Genomic DNA, 16,729 nt, shown 5'->3' with positions numbered 1-16,729 from the left:
TGCTTGCATACGATGATTTAACAAAAGGAGTAGTTCAAAGGACATTTAAAACAACTGGAACTGCTTAGTACTTTCTTTTGTATACATATCGACATGTCTGCATTTTCACATACTGCCTAGACTGGATGATGAGCTGTCTATTCTAAGAACAAGGAAAACAGACCTTTAAAAATGAAAATCTAATTTGTACATTAGAGCAGATTCCTTTTGAAATGACACAGGTTGAGCAGAGGGTCAGCATTTGTATATCCAGGGCCTTTGTAATAAAATGTTGATCTTTGCACCATCTGAAAAGTGAACTGAAAGCCAAAGTAGACAAAAGAATTCTAGCTCTCTTCGTCTTTTACTCTTTCCACTCTCTTGTACAAAAGTGCAGTTGTGTTGAGCTAAATTTAGCTGCAGTTAACTTTACATTTAAGAATTCATGAATAATATCAAAAGTCACTCTATTTTTTTTATATGTGTATCATACTGCGTATTGTTTTTACAGTACCTGAGCAAGGTTCATGAGAGTGTCTCTAAAGTGGCCTGAAGTCTCAGAATCGATATCTTGTTGAAGATCATTGTTGTATTCTAGATTGAAACAAAAATGTGTAACTTAAGTACAAAACGAATGTGCTCTGAATACTATTCATGAGAGTAAGCAAAAAAAGGGTAAACGCATGGGGTGCAAATAGAGACTTGTTTTCTAAAGGTATTAAAAATTATTCCACAGGAACTCATGCAGGTTCTGCAGACCTAAATACTGAGGGAATCCTCCTTGCCAAAGCCTCAGCCACTGCACCAGCTCACCCACCCTCCTGCCTGTGCCTGGCAGCCCTGGCACTGATGCAGCTGCGTGATTCTGGGATACTCAGAAGCACCCCTCAAAGAAGGTGAGTTGAATATTCAGCACGAATAAACACTTTTTGAGAAAAACAGTAGATGTACTTCAGAAAAATGTGTGCAGAAGTTTATGAAAATCCCCAAATGTGGCTGCCAGCTATTTAAAATGTAACAGGCAGCAGTAAATCTCCAGAATACATTCATTTTGCTTCAGCTTTTTAAGTATAATTGTAAAAAGGGAGGAAGAGGAAGGGAACCATGCTGAGAAGTCACTTTAGTAATTTAGTTCTTTCACTCATGCTAACACATCCAGCCTAATACACATATCAGAGCTGCTGTTGTACGCTTGTAAAATACATTACGTGTTAAGTAGGCTTCTTTCATCTGGAATATCTCCATATTTGTTCTTGAGGCTAATATGTCAATTAGACACTTTTCTTCTGTGTTTACTCCCTGTGTAGAAGGAAGTAAATATGAAATCATTAGGAACCACAGCATCCAGAAGAAAGAAATGCTTTATTAGGTGTAACAAAAGAATAACAGTTTCTTCTGGAGCAGTGTCTGGCATGCCTTTGCATAATATACATATTTAAACAAGAGTTGACTTCAAGTTAATTGTCAAAACCTGTACAGCAAATATACTCCTGCTTACTTTGAATTTCAGAATATGTGTTAATAAGTAGGGAAGGAAGCAAGACTGCTGTTGACAGAAACACAATGGGAAGAATTTTAGAGCTTGAATAAGAGTTTAAGAGTTACTGAGAGAAATCAGTTGCAAAGATTGTGTATATGTGTCAGCAAGTGTTCAAGCCAGTCTGAAGTAGATAAGAACTCCAGTGTCATGTAGTGTTTTTGTCTTTTTTTCTATTCTTTTTTATTTGTTTGGGAATGTTATTGTCTGTAATGTATGCCATAAAACTTGGTAGTTCAGGAAAGTGTCACTGCCACTTAGACACTGCTGCAAGCATTTTCTATCAGGATTCTAAGTAATTTTCTGAGCTTGAGTTGACATAAGATAGTGGGCAGCTTTCTGTATTCAGATGTATATTGTTGATAAGTATACTGTATATGGGATAATGGGAGAATATGGCTTTGAGCCTGAGCCTGGAGACTGAAACATGGTCTTTACTTCAGCTATGTGAATCCAGATTGAGAGAGAGTACTGCGAAATTCAACTTGAAACCACATTCAGATAAAACGTGACTTTGCCGATCTTGGCCATAATGTTGATAAAAGTCATGCTTCTAATGGTATGAATGATACTTAACAGTTCTTTTAATGCCAACAGTAATTTTAAAAAGTATATCAGTAGTTGTAAAAAGTATATTGGTTTCCTAGTCTGTAGGACACAGGAAAACAATTTTTTGCTGTTTTTTTGAAAGAGTTTTTTGCTCAGAGCCACACGATCTGTATCTTACTTGTGACAGTGGGCAGTTGTCAGTAGCTATAGAAAGTGAAGGAAAACTGTCAGTCTGGGGCATGCCTTCCCATCTTACAGGATTTGGCAATTTAGGAATGTCCTGAGAAAGAATTTGTAAAGAATGATTATTTTTAATAGCCAAGAGCAAACTTGTATTCTAAGAATTTTTCAAGTCTTTTTTGATCCAATTTGAACCAATTTGTGCTTTTGGTTTCAATATGGACACGCAGCACTAAATTTCACCTTTTAATTGCATGATGTTTGAAAAAAAAAAAACATTTCAAAAAAAATGTCTTGTTTTAATTTGGTTGTTTAAACAACACCAGCTCAGATCCTGGGAAAAAAAGGAAATTTTTTATTTTAAATAGGCAGTCAGTTCATTTTGAATCTATGTTAGTAACATACATAAAGGTTCACAAGACCAGAGCCTTACATTTGCTGCTATAAGTATTTTTTATTTTACCCAGTTTACCGCAATGTATTTGTTACATAGCTAGGTTGCTATTTTTTGGTTTTAGCATACTAGTTAAATAAACTTAGTGTAGCGCTCATATATACTCACATGTCAGTGTACTTTGAAACATCTTTTTAGCAGTTTCTCAAGCATTTAAATATATAAAATTCACTTTAACTTATATTTAGTAATATAAACAGTGACCATGTGTCTGAGTAGCTGTTAATTAGGCCAATACCTTTAGTGCATGCCAGAGCTCATGGGCATCATAGTATGCAGGTGGATACATTAGGCCAACCATGACTTCTTTGAAGTGATGAGAGAGATTCTCTTTTAGGTCTGTCATCAAATCCTTAACAAAAATACATAGGATTATTTCAACAGTCACACTTTATGAAAATCAGCATACAAATATTTGCAGTTTTCTCTGTGAAGGAGTGAAGATGAACTGTCTGAGATAAAGTCTACCCAATATTAGGCAACATTTATCTTTCAAAATAGAACCTACTCCTTTTAATTGTACTTGTGAGATAGCAGTGGACACGGAAGGAAGTAGACTATATAGGCTTGTTTTTTTTTTTGATTCATTAGAATATGGAAGAAAATTCAGGGGTTCAAATGCAACTGTTCCTCAAGGGCTTGGAAATCTGAATACCACAGCAAGAGCATTTGCAGCTTCCCATAGCAGATTCTGCATCTGAATCTGCAAGAGCTCAGCCCACAGAAATTAAAACCCATAACAGACAGGCAATTTCCTTATGTTTTTCTGGGTTATTTGCTATGCGATTAATTTAAAAGTCATTCTTAAAAACTCATCCCAGTACATAAGAATACCTGCTCTGGATTACTGGAAGGCTTTGTGCTTCTCATACAGTACTGGGCAGCTGTCTGAAATTGTAGGAGTAGCAGAAATGCTTCCCAATATATAAACTTTATTTATTTGAGAGGCTTTTTTTTTTTTCAGGCCTGTACTTTACGTTTGATGCATATCGTAACATAATTAAATTAGTTGCTAGACTGGGAATGAAGAAATACAAATACAGATTAAAATTTGGGTTTGTGAGGAAGAAACACACGGTATTCAGTACATACACATTAGATGCATTTGACAACCACTGAATCACACATGGTATAGAAATTTATTTATTAAGATATTTCATTTAAAAAATCGTGCCTTCAGGAAAATGGGTTTGTAATACAGATAGGTACAATTTAAAAAATTATCCATGCAATTAGAATTAAGGGAATTGAAGTACTGAAAAATAAGAAAAGGCAGCCCTGAGTTGTCAGTGTTTCCCGCATTACAGAATCACAGAATCACAGAATGACCCAGGTTGGAAGGGACCTCAAGGATCATGTAGTTCCAACCCCCCTGCCTGGCAGGGCCACCAAACATACACATTTGTCACTGTTGTACTAAATTCTTGAAGTCTAATTGTAAAAAGTTTCAAAGCCTTTGTTTATATCTTAGTCTTGCAACTGGTTGAATCTTTCTTTCTTTTTCTTTTTTCCTTTTTTTCTTTTTAAATACCTATTTCTCCTTTTAATATCTCATGCTTTACATTTTTCAAGGGAATGACCATGGTGGCTGCCATATTGAATGTATGGAACTGAAATTAATGCTGTCACTGCTATGTGCTGAAGTATCTCCTGAAATGGAAACTGCAGAAATTCATAGCAAGATACAACCCCACTCAGCAGTTCCTGCTATGAGATAGCAGAGTTTTGAGGGATAAATCAAACTGCATGGAGCACTAACAGGATTATCTATTTCAGTATATCCACTGTCACAACTGAAAGGGAAAAATTCAGCATTATTGTTTTGTCTCAGTACTAGACTAACCCTGGTTTGTACTGTTACTATCAAGTACACATAGTACAGAATGGATTAACTTAAACAAATTTGTGGTATATGTGCAACAGTGAGTCCCCTGACTTTGAGACTGTTTGCGGAGTGCACTGCTGGAGTGTAAGAAGAATTTAGAAGAATTTACTTACCTTTCTCTTCTATTACTATTCATTGTTTTTGTGGTATTTAAAAAAAAAATCTGAAGGTTTTTTGGTTTTTTTTTTGGTTTTTTTTTGTTGTTTTTAATTTTATTTTTTTTGCTTTTTAGTTGTTTTAGGTCTTTAGGTTTGTGAGCTCTAGCTTTGTAGGGATTTAGGTTAATTGACTGTGGCTGAAGGAGACAGAAATTTATCGATAATGTGTTTTCATAAGGATTTATGCATTAGTTTATGTGATACTTTTACTCTGGATTAAAAAGGAAACCCGACTAGATAATTAGCAAGCAAATCAATAGTTGTTCTCTACTCAGAGAAATGGCAGACCTAACTCCATTCCTGATGGACAGTTGGCAGTTCTTTACTAACACATCATTAATGATACTTCTAGGTCATCTCTGTGTATCAGAGATGGAAATTAAAAATAAAAAATGTACTTGTGGGCTCTATTTTTTTATGATAGGTGTAGTTGAAACATTCTAGAGAAAAGTTTAAAGAAACATTTTGTAAGAATAACAAAGGAAAGAAATGGTGAAAAATTATTAGCAGCCTACTAGAAGTCTCCGCTCTGTTCTTTGTACCCGAGGAGGAATATAGGTTGAACAGGCTCGTTTTTAATGAGGGATAGCAATACCTCTGGTTTTTGTTTTCTTGTGTGTGTGTGTTTTGTTTTAATGCATTATTCTTTTTTTTTTTTTCTCTTCTGTAAATATTTTGGTCAGTAAGTCTCTTACTGTGTTTTCCAAGGTCTTGAAAACAACCACTCCAAAACAGAGGAATAAATCAGCCCTTCCAAAATTTCTTGCTTGGTCAAAAGAAAAATAGAATGAACATATAGAAGAGAAAGCTGTGTGTGTCCTTCTTTCTTCCTTGTTTTGTGGCAGATGCTCTGCTGTGTAAATGACATTTAGAAACTTTCAGATGTATGAATAGCTACATGAGCAGAGTTGTGTGCCAATCTTTTGGTGCCATTCAGCGTCCTGCTAGGTTTTTAATTCTGACCTGAGAGAAGGACTGACCAACTATACTGGAAACAGGAGGGACAGAAGTAAGGAAAGTACAGCATGGTTCTGTCATACCCTGCCATACATGTCTCTGTATGCCTCAGCAATCATAAGCCGCTGTGAATTGCAGCGCTGTGTTAGGATGTCAATCAGCACATCTTTTTCACAACCTGGAAATAAACCAAACACAGGTTCTCAATTAGCAAATTGTTGATATTATTAGGCTTCTGATTGTTGCTGTTTTATTCAAGAGTACTGACTTAATTTCTTGAAAAAAACAGACCAACAAATTAATATTCTACCGTTTTTTTTCCCAATCAATTATATTTGCTCTGCATTTGTGCCTTTCGTTTGTGGTGTAATACCAGCAATTAGTGAAATATTCTGTTATTATTGGATGCATCACCATCTCTTTCAAGTGAAATGGATTTGAAGGCATCAATAGAACACATCACAGCTTTCATCTGTTCAGAATTAGGCATGATAAAGGAATTTGTGGCTGAGCCTAGGAGGTCAGACTTGTATACCTTCTCAGTTTTGACTGAATTGTCATTTCTGGATTAGGGATCTCTTAAATGGGAACAACAAACTACAGTCAGAACATTTGTTGGCAAATTGAAAGCTATGTATTTTCTGAGAAACTATATAAAATAAATTATGAAGTATTAAAGAATATCTTATTTTAAAAATCAGTTTATGAGTGCAATTTGTTGAGAGATACCTGGAGCTTACAGGCAAACATCCATAACCCATCAGTATTAACAGCTTAGGAAAAAGAATATAATGATTAACATGTTCTGAAAAATATTTGATCATTTTTGGATTTTTTCCATCCCATAAGATGGCTTTTGGTTATTTCAGATGGTTCAGCATTTTAATGTCATTGCAGCAGAAACACATCTGCACATGTAAATCAGTTTGCTTTATTACACTTAGAAGATTGGCTAGAAAGCAAGATCAGCTAGCATTTGAATAGAGAAAGATACTCTTAGGCCTCTACAAATTACTGTTTTGCATGCACATGTAGATGTGCTATGGATATAAATTCTGTATTTTTTTCAGCTTTGTTAGGCAGATTTTGTCATATGATCTACGGGTGGTAGGTTCCATTTTGACACATGTAATTGGACACAGGATACAATTTAAAGTTTTTAATAAGTTTGCAGATGAAATCTGTTTGCTCATTATGCAGTAAGTTTAGTTCTCTTTCTTGTAGTCCATCTTGCCATAATTGCAACACCTTCTTGTGCTACAGTGATTTCACATCAGTTTGATTCATCTTGATTCATTGATCAGTTTGATCAGCTCACAAAATGGATGTGTTACTGAGACTCTGTGAGTAAGGGTTTTCCTTTACTTTTCAGAAGATAATTATTATTAAGATTCTGTACAGCTTATACAGTTTCTACAGCAGAACTAAGGAAGATTCAAGAAATGTTAAATGCCTAAATAGCTTCACTTGTTTTTTTTTATAATACCACCAGCATTAGTGAGTTAGCATATGTGACTAAACCTCCTCAAGAGAATGAATGTTGTGTGCAGGACATGGGGACTTGCAAAGACTGTGAAGACCTAAACTGCTGTAAGTTAAGCATCATACTTTGCCAACTCTCTCTGAGTCTAGAACTTTGTTCTGTGTTGTTTGCCAGGCAGACTTGAAAGTAGGGTGACCGCATGTGTGTTTACAGTAGTAAATGAAGAGAATTATCTTTGTATGATCACGTTAGCAACATTGCATTGAAAATGCTAGTTGAAGTCTAGCAGAACATTTAAATAAAACTTCATTCATAATGAACATATGAAAGACCCTTCATGTTGTTCTTAATAATATCCACTTCATGGATAACTAACATTAAGACTGAGACCTCACTTTTCCATTAAAGTAGCTGAACAGGATGCAAGATTTGGTGCTATACACACTTGTGAAAATCTCAGGAGATAAAATTTCTGACACAAGCAACAGTCTTAATGTGAGGAAAATGTTTCTTAGGGTAATTAAAAAAAATCATCCTTTGAACCTTGAGCAGTACTAAGTGTTCAGCTGTAAACAAACTTGGAACAGAGAGAAATATTTTGGTGAGCACATTTTTATTTGTAGACTGAAAGCAAAATTTACTCCAGAGGAAAACATAATCAGTACTTCAAAAATTTCGTTTCCATTCATTTTTATTTCTTGATGAGTGTTAACTTAATAAGATATAGTGATCTCTGCTTGTAGTTAATGCTGGGGTTACATCTAAAAATGAACCCAGTTTTGACCTTCCTTATGGTGACAACATAAAATTCTATTTTATTTTTCTTATTTTCTCATGGAAAGCATTTGTTATTATCAGTGTTGACATACATTTAAGATTAATTTTAATTAGATCTGGGCTCCTACGAATGCAAATTCATGATTTGTTTGGATATCACAGTAAGATTCACTGGTGATACCTTGAAGAATCAACACATATGTATTGATGTTTTTATTATTATGAGTATATATACATTTATTTTACATTATTATATAATGAAAGATGTGTTGGAATATGCGAAGATACTTACTAATTCCCTGTAGGGCTCCTCCTAGCAACTGAGCATCCATAATAGGGTTAAAATTTGGAGCTGGAAAAATTGTTCCTTGTATCTGCTAAAGGAGAAAGAAGCCTTTAATTGCGGGACTTTGTATTTTTTAACTGCATATATGATTCAAGTGAGAATCAACAGTCATGTAAGATTAAAACTTTTGCTTTATGGGGAAAAAGTATGTTAACATACAGGAAAGGATTTATCACGAACCCTGGGAAGCCAGAGCATATTTAAGTTAGGCCTGAAGAAAGAGAAAACATTATTAATGTATTTTGTTCTCATTTAAAAGTAACCACAGTTTTGTTTCTGTTTCTCAAACTTTTTCTGAAAATATTCTTCTATCTTTTAAAGTTAATCTGTGTTATCCCTGGCAGTCTTCAAATTCTCTTGGTATTTTTATTTTGAAAGGACTGGTGAGAAAATAATGAATGAGGTTGCTTACAAAGCCAGCAATTTTAAAAGAAATGATGTTGGGATGAAGTGTGAGATATTTTTCTGACATGCTGTGTAGAAGTCAACATTACTTTTTAGGTTGCTTTTTAACTGATTAAATTGTTCTCAGTTCATTCCCAGCAATACTTTGTTTCATACAGTATTTCATATTTTGCCAAATCCATGAATAGTAAATAGAATTGCTTTCCTCATTTTAATAGAATCACAGATCTGCATAAAGATGACAATAACTGAGGTTCAGTGCTGCTTAGCTCTGTACCTCACTTAACTCCTTCGGCTCCTCTGAGGGTTATAACTGCCTTTTCAGACTCACTCTGCTAACAGTTGTCTTTTATGATGATTCCTGTTCTAAATACATTGGATTGATATGAACTTGATAACTTGAAATATTTATTTCAGTAAAAAATCAGATAAAATTTCACAGATACAAATGATCTATTTATACAAACACCTCCAAAATTTAGGAGGTCTGCTGATTACATTATTTACACTCATTTTCTCACTTTACATACACTTGAAGACTTTTGTCTATGGTGCCTTCAGCAGTAATAACATACACATGCTGGTTTAAGGTTTGGCCACTAATGACATGCTACCTTGCCTTGCAATTTTAGTGAAGGATTTAAAAAGCAACAAGCAAGAAGTAGCTGTGTTTGAAGAGAAGGAAAATATACTGATCTATTTGGTTACTACTTTATATTAGTTAGACCTAGCAAGCAAATAAATGTATGGGCAAACAAATTATTGGTGGCCAAGTGAGGAAAAGAATGTATCATCAGAAATTTAAGGTTTTGAAGGAGTTACTTTACACAAGAAAAGAAATACTTGCTGATAGACAAGCATCTTTCTGCGGTTTACTCTTATATACAGTCTACATTTACAACCAAGCATAAAATTCATAGTGAAATTTTACTCATTAAAAACAATTTTAAAAAGTACAAGAAAAAAATTTTCTTTGAGATAAGGAGGGAAACTGGCTATAGAGACGACGATGAGACCATGTAGATTTTTATAAGGTGATACCTAATGTTGTACCTAAAATGAATTTCAGACTTATACTCTATTTTCCATGCTATCTTCCCCCTGCAGTCTATGTATCTTGGGTCTTACTGGTCATGTAACATATCTGTTCTTAAAGATTAGCCTTGGAAATTATTTTTATCCTCATGACTTTGTTTTCTTACATGTGCTCTTCAAATGTTGTTCACCAGAAGTCTTCTAGACACGTGCTGTTTGTAGGAGTGTAGAATTTGAATGCTCCTTGGCCACGTGGGACACGAGGTGCTAGTTGAGGTGATTATTTTCTCTTTTCCTGTGCTATCTTGTCAAGTAATGCTGAAAAGTCAAAGATAGCTGTCCCAGGAGGCAGAAATGCATGAACTCTGTGGCTGATAGGTAATGTGGCTTGACAAGCCACCCTGAAACTTAGTGATAAACAAAAGTCATTGTAGAAAGAACTGCTAGAAGACGCTGTTAGAATGTGGAATCGAAAAATGTGTGTTGATATATGCTCTGAGTTAGAAAAATGGAATTTAGCTTTCTGCCTCTGTAATTCATGCCTCTCAGGATGTCTGAGCCACTAGAATAGCTCATCAATCTTGAGAAGGAGCAAATAAATCAAAAACCAAACTGTTACCAAATATTATGCCAGGACTGACAAAACAGAAACTTTTCTGATGAGAATAATAATAAATAATGATAGGTTATGAATGGAATCTGGGTAACAGATACAAGATTCAAAGACTTTTAGAGTATAAAACTATGGTAGGAAGGATGAGCAATCTGACATCCTGTTTAAGTGCTCTCTGGATGTGTCACTGCACTTGCTGGTCAGAAGGATGGCAGGAGAGAAAATCTGGCAGTTGTATGTATTTATCCAAGCCAAATTTAAAATAGCAGTAATGGCTCTTCATTTTGGCAACATCTGTGAACAGCTTCAGTATTCAGAAAGACTGGTTATCTCTGAGTATGTCCTTTCACAAAGTCAGGTTTGTGGTGTTACAAAGTAAACAATATTTTGAGCATTAATAATCACAACTGAATGACTAAGTGAATGCTGTAACAGTGGGTTCCTGTGTAGTCCTTGGAACTACATATTTGAATGTGTCTTTTTTTATTCCTTTCCCAGAAAGTATCAGTGCACATAACAGTAAGACAAACAAATCTCCAGAGGTGATTCAGTGGTTTTAACTTCAAGGATAGGATGGAGACAAGCTAGACTGAGATGTGGATAACATTTGCAGCAGCAATTCTGACAGATTGAGCAGCACTGTGCAACTTCATTATTGAAGATTACATACAGGAAATGGCTCCTCACAATACACAGAGAGTTAAAACTCTATCCTATCAGTCTCCTTTTTGACCTCAAAATATCTCCGTATCTTGCTGTGGTCCAGTTGGGCACTTTATAAATATCTGTGTTTCCTTGTATGTGCGTTTACCTTTCTAAAAGAACTGGTTCCAAAACAACTGTGCTATCAGTACAGGTTCTGCAGTATTGGTGGAATTAATAAAAATGGAGAAAAGACCGAAAAGGAACTGTACAATATTTATTAAGGCTGAAAAATTGTACTTGAACTCTACCTTCCTTCTGTATAAGGAAGTTAGAACTTCTCTGGACTAAAGCCATGAACAATTCAACAAAACTATCCATTAAAATTGAGGCTGCTTTTATCAGTGTATGATATGTAAAGTTCAGGCATTTCAGTCTTGTGATGGAAAAAGCAATCTAACGTATGAACAACCTTCTAATAATATTTATTCATTAAGTCATTCTGCTGATAGCAAACAATCGAAGTCAGATTCCTTAGTCTGAATGTTTCCCATGGGGAATATCTACTAAAATAAAATGCATGCTTTAATAGCTAATTACATGCTGTGATACTTTTGCAGTGATGTCCTTTGTGTGTAGCTTTATTATTTAAAAAAATGTTCATGAATAATTTCGGCTTATTCTAAGAGTTTATCATGTGCGTTACACTTTGTTGGGATTATATGTGAGACAAAAATGAGAGAAAGACATTTAAATACAGAAAGTTCAATCTTTCTCCAAAACATCCCATCTTTTCCTCTATTTGTATTTTAGAGAGGACACAAATGTCTTATTATTGAGTTTCTGGTCATTTTAATTGTATTGTGGGGGGCCATTTCCTGTATGTAATCTTTGATAATGAATTCGCACAGTGCTGCTCAGTCTGTCAGAGTTGCTGCTGTAAAGATTATCAACATCTCGTTCTTAGTCTAGCTTCACTCCATTCTATCTGGTATTCCATATACAGCATATGCAAATATATTTACAACATAAACAGTAAGATAATCTTAAAAAAATCAAGTGTATTTTAAATACTACTAATTTCTATGTTTTTTGCATTTCTAAATCAATGGCGCATTAACTTATTGGAATTATTTGAAAAATACCTTAGACATACTATTATGACTTTATTCTCAATCTAAGGTTGTTCTTAATGAGTATAGACAATAAATTAATGTGACAGCCCCACTGCTCGATCCTTTGTAGATCCTGCTTTTTTTGCTTATAACTTGCGCATGCTCTTAGGAGAGTGATTTTCTGCTGTTTTGCTGCTGAATCTCATGTGTTGTTCCATATCTGACTTCACTCTGCACTACGACTCCCTGTTCTTTCTCCCCAGCAGCAGTCTGCTGGACTGTATGGGAACTATTTCATACAAATCTCCTGTAATTACTCTCCCTTCCCAGCTGACAACACACTGGGGAAATGGAAATAAAGAGTAAGAACTTATCCTGAGAATCCACTAAAATACTCTTGTATTTAGTGAGATGGAGTTATATCACATTGTCTACATTTGATTGCCTTTTTTTGTTCTTTCTGAAATTGAGAAAAAAAGGGCTAATGTTTGTGTCTTTATATATTTAGAAGTGGGTGGAATAGGTGTGTTATTCTCACCATTCATTTTGGGGTATTTTGGTGAAATTCAGAGGATCAACTTAGGAACTTAAGTTCTGTATCTTCTTAAGTCAGTCTTATAGGCTGAACTAATGCAGAATGTTTATATCAAATGAAGCCTAAAACAACTGGTATAGTCATCCCACACAGTTAAAAATCAAAATATAATCAGATTTTCTGACAGTACTACCAGACTGTTGCAGTGTTTTTATCTTTTTATCTAATGAATTAAAGGTGAAAATGCATCCTATAAATTACTTTTCACTACCTTTAACACCAAGCAGCATATCATTTGAAGATGGAATGTCAATCCTTTAAACACAGTTGGTCTTGATAAAACAGTAGACAAAATAAGATGAAACTCTATCTGAAATGCATTTTTCAGATAGAGTAATTCTACTTGTCTTGCTTAATTGTCAGAAATAGTCTAACTGTCATTTATAAAAAGAGTTAATAGGAAAGAAGAAAATCCCTTTTTTGTTATTAATTGGCTTAATTAACATTGGAAGATCTCAAATTGTAGATGACCAAACATATCAGTAAAACTCATTCAGTATCTAGCTCTATTGAAAAACAAATACCTTCAATACAGTTTTATAGGAAGAAATATTTTGCTGGTGAGATTGGAATAATTAAGGCAATTATGCTTTCAAATAAAATAAGGGTAAAAATTGTCTATTCTTTAGAAAATGCTGCATTGATCAGTAAATTTATTGAGAAAGCGTATGCAAAAAGCATTTGAGATGAACGACTCATTACTCCTATTAATAATTAATGAAAGAACATGAAAGTCCTTAGTGAACATAATTATTAGTATCACAGGTGCAAAAAACAATTTTATGCTTGGCTGTCAGAAAATAATAACTAATGGTAGCTTTCAGAATGCGGCATTAAAACTGCAGCATGAACTTTAATTTTCTTGAAGAGTTCAAATGAAACCATCTCGTATATTACTGTGATTAATGTAATGTAGTGCTCTTATGGGTATCTCTTGTTAGCTTTAAAATATTTTTCACATTGTGAACCAAGCCAAATGCTTATGAGTGACAAAATTAGTTGCTTTTTGCAATTATATAGACAGTGAAAATTGAAACAAACCACAATACTGGTGTTTTTATACACGTCGTAACAATCTCATCTGAACAACTCACATTTCATATAATTTGGTTGCAGTATATCATTTTGTACCTCATTCAGCATTTTAGTGCAAATATAAGAGATCCACAAGTAGAGACTCACAACCGGGTAATGTGAACTGATAATTCTATGTACTTTTCATTTCAGACACATTTTGTGTACTGTCACTAACACCAGAATTAGATACAAATTACAAATAAATTAACTTTACAAGAGTAATTTTTATTGGTGGAGGATAACAAGTTCCAACATGCGTCAGCAAATCAGAAGCAATAAAACTGTAGAAAAACTTTAGAGAATTATACTCACGTAATCTCCACAATACATTGTGATTTAAGCCTTCAGGTCCTGTTGAGATCAAAATAGTAACTTTCCTAAAATAAAGCTAACAGTTTAGTGAACTGAATTGTTATAGTTAACTACAATTGCTTTGTAGAGAATTAAGAGAAACCATCCAATCAAACTGCTAACAAGTACTTTGGGCTCCAAGGTAACAATGGAGCAGGAGAACTGCTTGGTACTGCATGTCCTCAGGTTTTCTGGGTTCGTTGTGTACTTAGTCATTAATCATATGTGAATAAATATGATTGTAGCATAAGTAAATAGAGCCATTAGCACAACGCCCTCTGTTCTGCTGTGTTGATTTTAAAATCAGAATTCAGCTAGATGCAGAATGAAATGTTCACCTACAGCAATTGATTGCGTTAATGATTTACATTTCAAATTGGATCTGCTTTAGCTCTTTCTTTTCTTTCTTCATTTTTTCTTATTTTTTCTATGCAGTTCACCACTTATTCAAATACATATTTTTACCTTGCATGCATAGAAAAATGCTTTATAGCATGGAACAATTAGGGCAGGTCCTTGGACCTCTGTAGAACCGTGTAGTTGAAAATCTTGCTTGATGTTTTCATATGTTCCAATTTGTAAAATCCTGTAAAAGTAAAGATCAAAAATTCTATCACATTGCTATTAAAAGTTAGGCAGAATTTAATATACTTTTCATAGCTACTTTTTCCCCCAGTTAATAATAGCTATTACTGTGCTGAAGTGCTGAGAAAATGTAAAGTTTCCTCAAAAGGTAGGAGTATAAAGTGAAGATACAGAAAAAGTCTGTATGTCCTCTAGTATGACTTGAAGTGAAGATGATATTGGTGAGTTAATTTTATTGCAGTAGCTTGGGATTGCAGTAGTTGGGCAGTAATCATAGTCAAAATCTGAATTCCACTTACTATGGTTTTATTATTACATCCATCAAATACTGTGTAACACTAATTAAAGCTGAATATTTTTTTCTTACAATTTAGAAATTTGTTTTGGAAAGAATGACAATTCTGTTTCACATCCCTGATATCTTATTAGCTTTCCTAATCATTCAGAACTATACATGGGCTTCTATGCATTCTGCGGTATTGATTTTAACATGAGATTTGGCACATCAGTGCATGCTGGAAGTGAGATGCCCAGGACAGTCCTTAGATATAGGTTGAAGAGTTCCATAGAGAAGTGCATGCATGTGAAGAAATCTTCAGAAAAGCATGCCTTTGCTTTAATATTAGGGCTGCTGTGGGTCTTTTTCTTTAGTATAATCACATCAACTAGCTTTAATCTCTACATCTTAAGAGCCATGCATGAATGGTTGGGGAATGAAGTCCCATTTTGCAGCTACGCTAAATTATCTGTGAAGAATCTGATCTGGCTGATCGGGTGACTAAACATACTAGGTGGTACTGAAAGCAGGATCAAGTCCCCTGATGGTGCATGTGTTTAGACAGTGATAAGAGTATGAGAGCATTTTAAACCTTTCCTTTTCATGCTCTAATTTTACATGTATTTTCATGCTATAATTAAAATGTAATAACATTAATCTTCAGTTCAGTGCAAAATTGATTAAATTTACAGGATTACAATATTTTCATCTGCTTGTGTGAAAGCCTGAAGTGGCCAGGAGCTTCAAGGCATAAAATGTAGACAAAGAATATGGTCTTGTGAAATACTGATATGTGGCATACAATATGAGGAAAGAGTTTAGCTGATTACAGAACTAGATGTGTCCAGTTCTGGGACCCTCAACACAGGAAGGACATGGAGCTGTTGGAACAGGTTGAGGGGAGGGGGCCATGAAGATGATCAGAGGGCTGGAGCACCTCTTCTACAAGGACTGGTTGAGAGAGCTGGGGCTCTTCAGCCTGGAGAAGAGAACGCTTCAAAGAGACTTTATAGTGGCCTTCCATGTCCTGAAGGGGGCTTACAGGCAAGCTGTGGAGGGACTTTATAAAAAGGCATTTAGCAACAAGATGAGTAGAAATGATTTTAAATTGGAAAAGGATAGATTTAGACTAGATATTGGGAAGCAATTTTTTACTGTGAGGGTGGTGAGACACCCACTCCAGCAAGGGAAGGGCTTCAGAAGACGGCGAAGTTTCGGCCTCCCTCTCCTAGTGATTGCTCTTTGGCTGTCCCTACCTTCCATCTCCTCTCTAATGCTAGAGGAAGGTTTTGCAGCAAAGAAATGCAAAATACATTTGTACACATACTGCTTAGCAAAAGTGATTCATTGTTTGTGCAGTATAGTGAACACAGTGAACCTAATCTCACCTTTGCATTTTATTCAAGAGCCAGCAGTCAGAGCTGTGAATCATTTGTAGGTGAGAAACTAATCCTGTGTTTTGGGGAAAAATCAGAAAGTTGTATTGCAGGTGGTTTAGGCTGCCTCACTTTTAAAAAATATGTGGACTATGTGGAAATACTGCAGAAGAGAGCAAAAATCATGAATTGTACAGAAAGACAAAAAAGTTTGTTTAGACTGAAGAAAGGAAAAGTGAAGGAAGTGTTAACAGTTCCATAAAAATAAAAGCTGTTGCAAGGGAAGTGAAAAAAATTATTTGTCATTGTGTTCATGGTCAACAGGTGAAAATGTCTGCATTCTCTTTTCCTCT

General features: G+C 34.8%; 1 protein-coding gene across 1 annotated transcript in view; it reads right to left on the bottom strand.

The window, feature by feature from the left end:
• The window catches only part of ANXA10 (annexin A10), a 38,165-nt gene that overhangs the window by 6,905 nt on the left and 14,531 nt on the right, over positions 1 to 16,729 (bottom strand). Inside the window, exons 2-7 of the mRNA XM_032444173.1 lie at positions 14,604 to 14,724; positions 8,252 to 8,333; positions 5,783 to 5,877; positions 2,938 to 3,051; positions 1,188 to 1,278; positions 494 to 573 (exon numbers count right to left, since the gene is read on the bottom strand). Coding sequence (XP_032300064.1) covers positions 494 to 573; positions 1,188 to 1,278; positions 2,938 to 3,051; positions 5,783 to 5,877; positions 8,252 to 8,333; positions 14,604 to 14,724 — 583 coding nt within the window. The remainder of the gene's footprint in view (positions 1 to 493; positions 574 to 1,187; positions 1,279 to 2,937; positions 3,052 to 5,782; positions 5,878 to 8,251; positions 8,334 to 14,603; positions 14,725 to 16,729) is intronic.

This window comes from Coturnix japonica, chromosome 4, assembly GCF_001577835.2.
Source record: "Coturnix japonica isolate 7356 chromosome 4, Coturnix japonica 2.1, whole genome shotgun sequence".
Classification (NCBI taxonomy): domain Eukaryota; kingdom Metazoa; phylum Chordata; class Aves; order Galliformes; family Phasianidae; genus Coturnix; species Coturnix japonica.
Note: the sequence above shows the minus strand (reverse complement) of the source record. Positions and strands in the feature narration are given on the sequence as shown.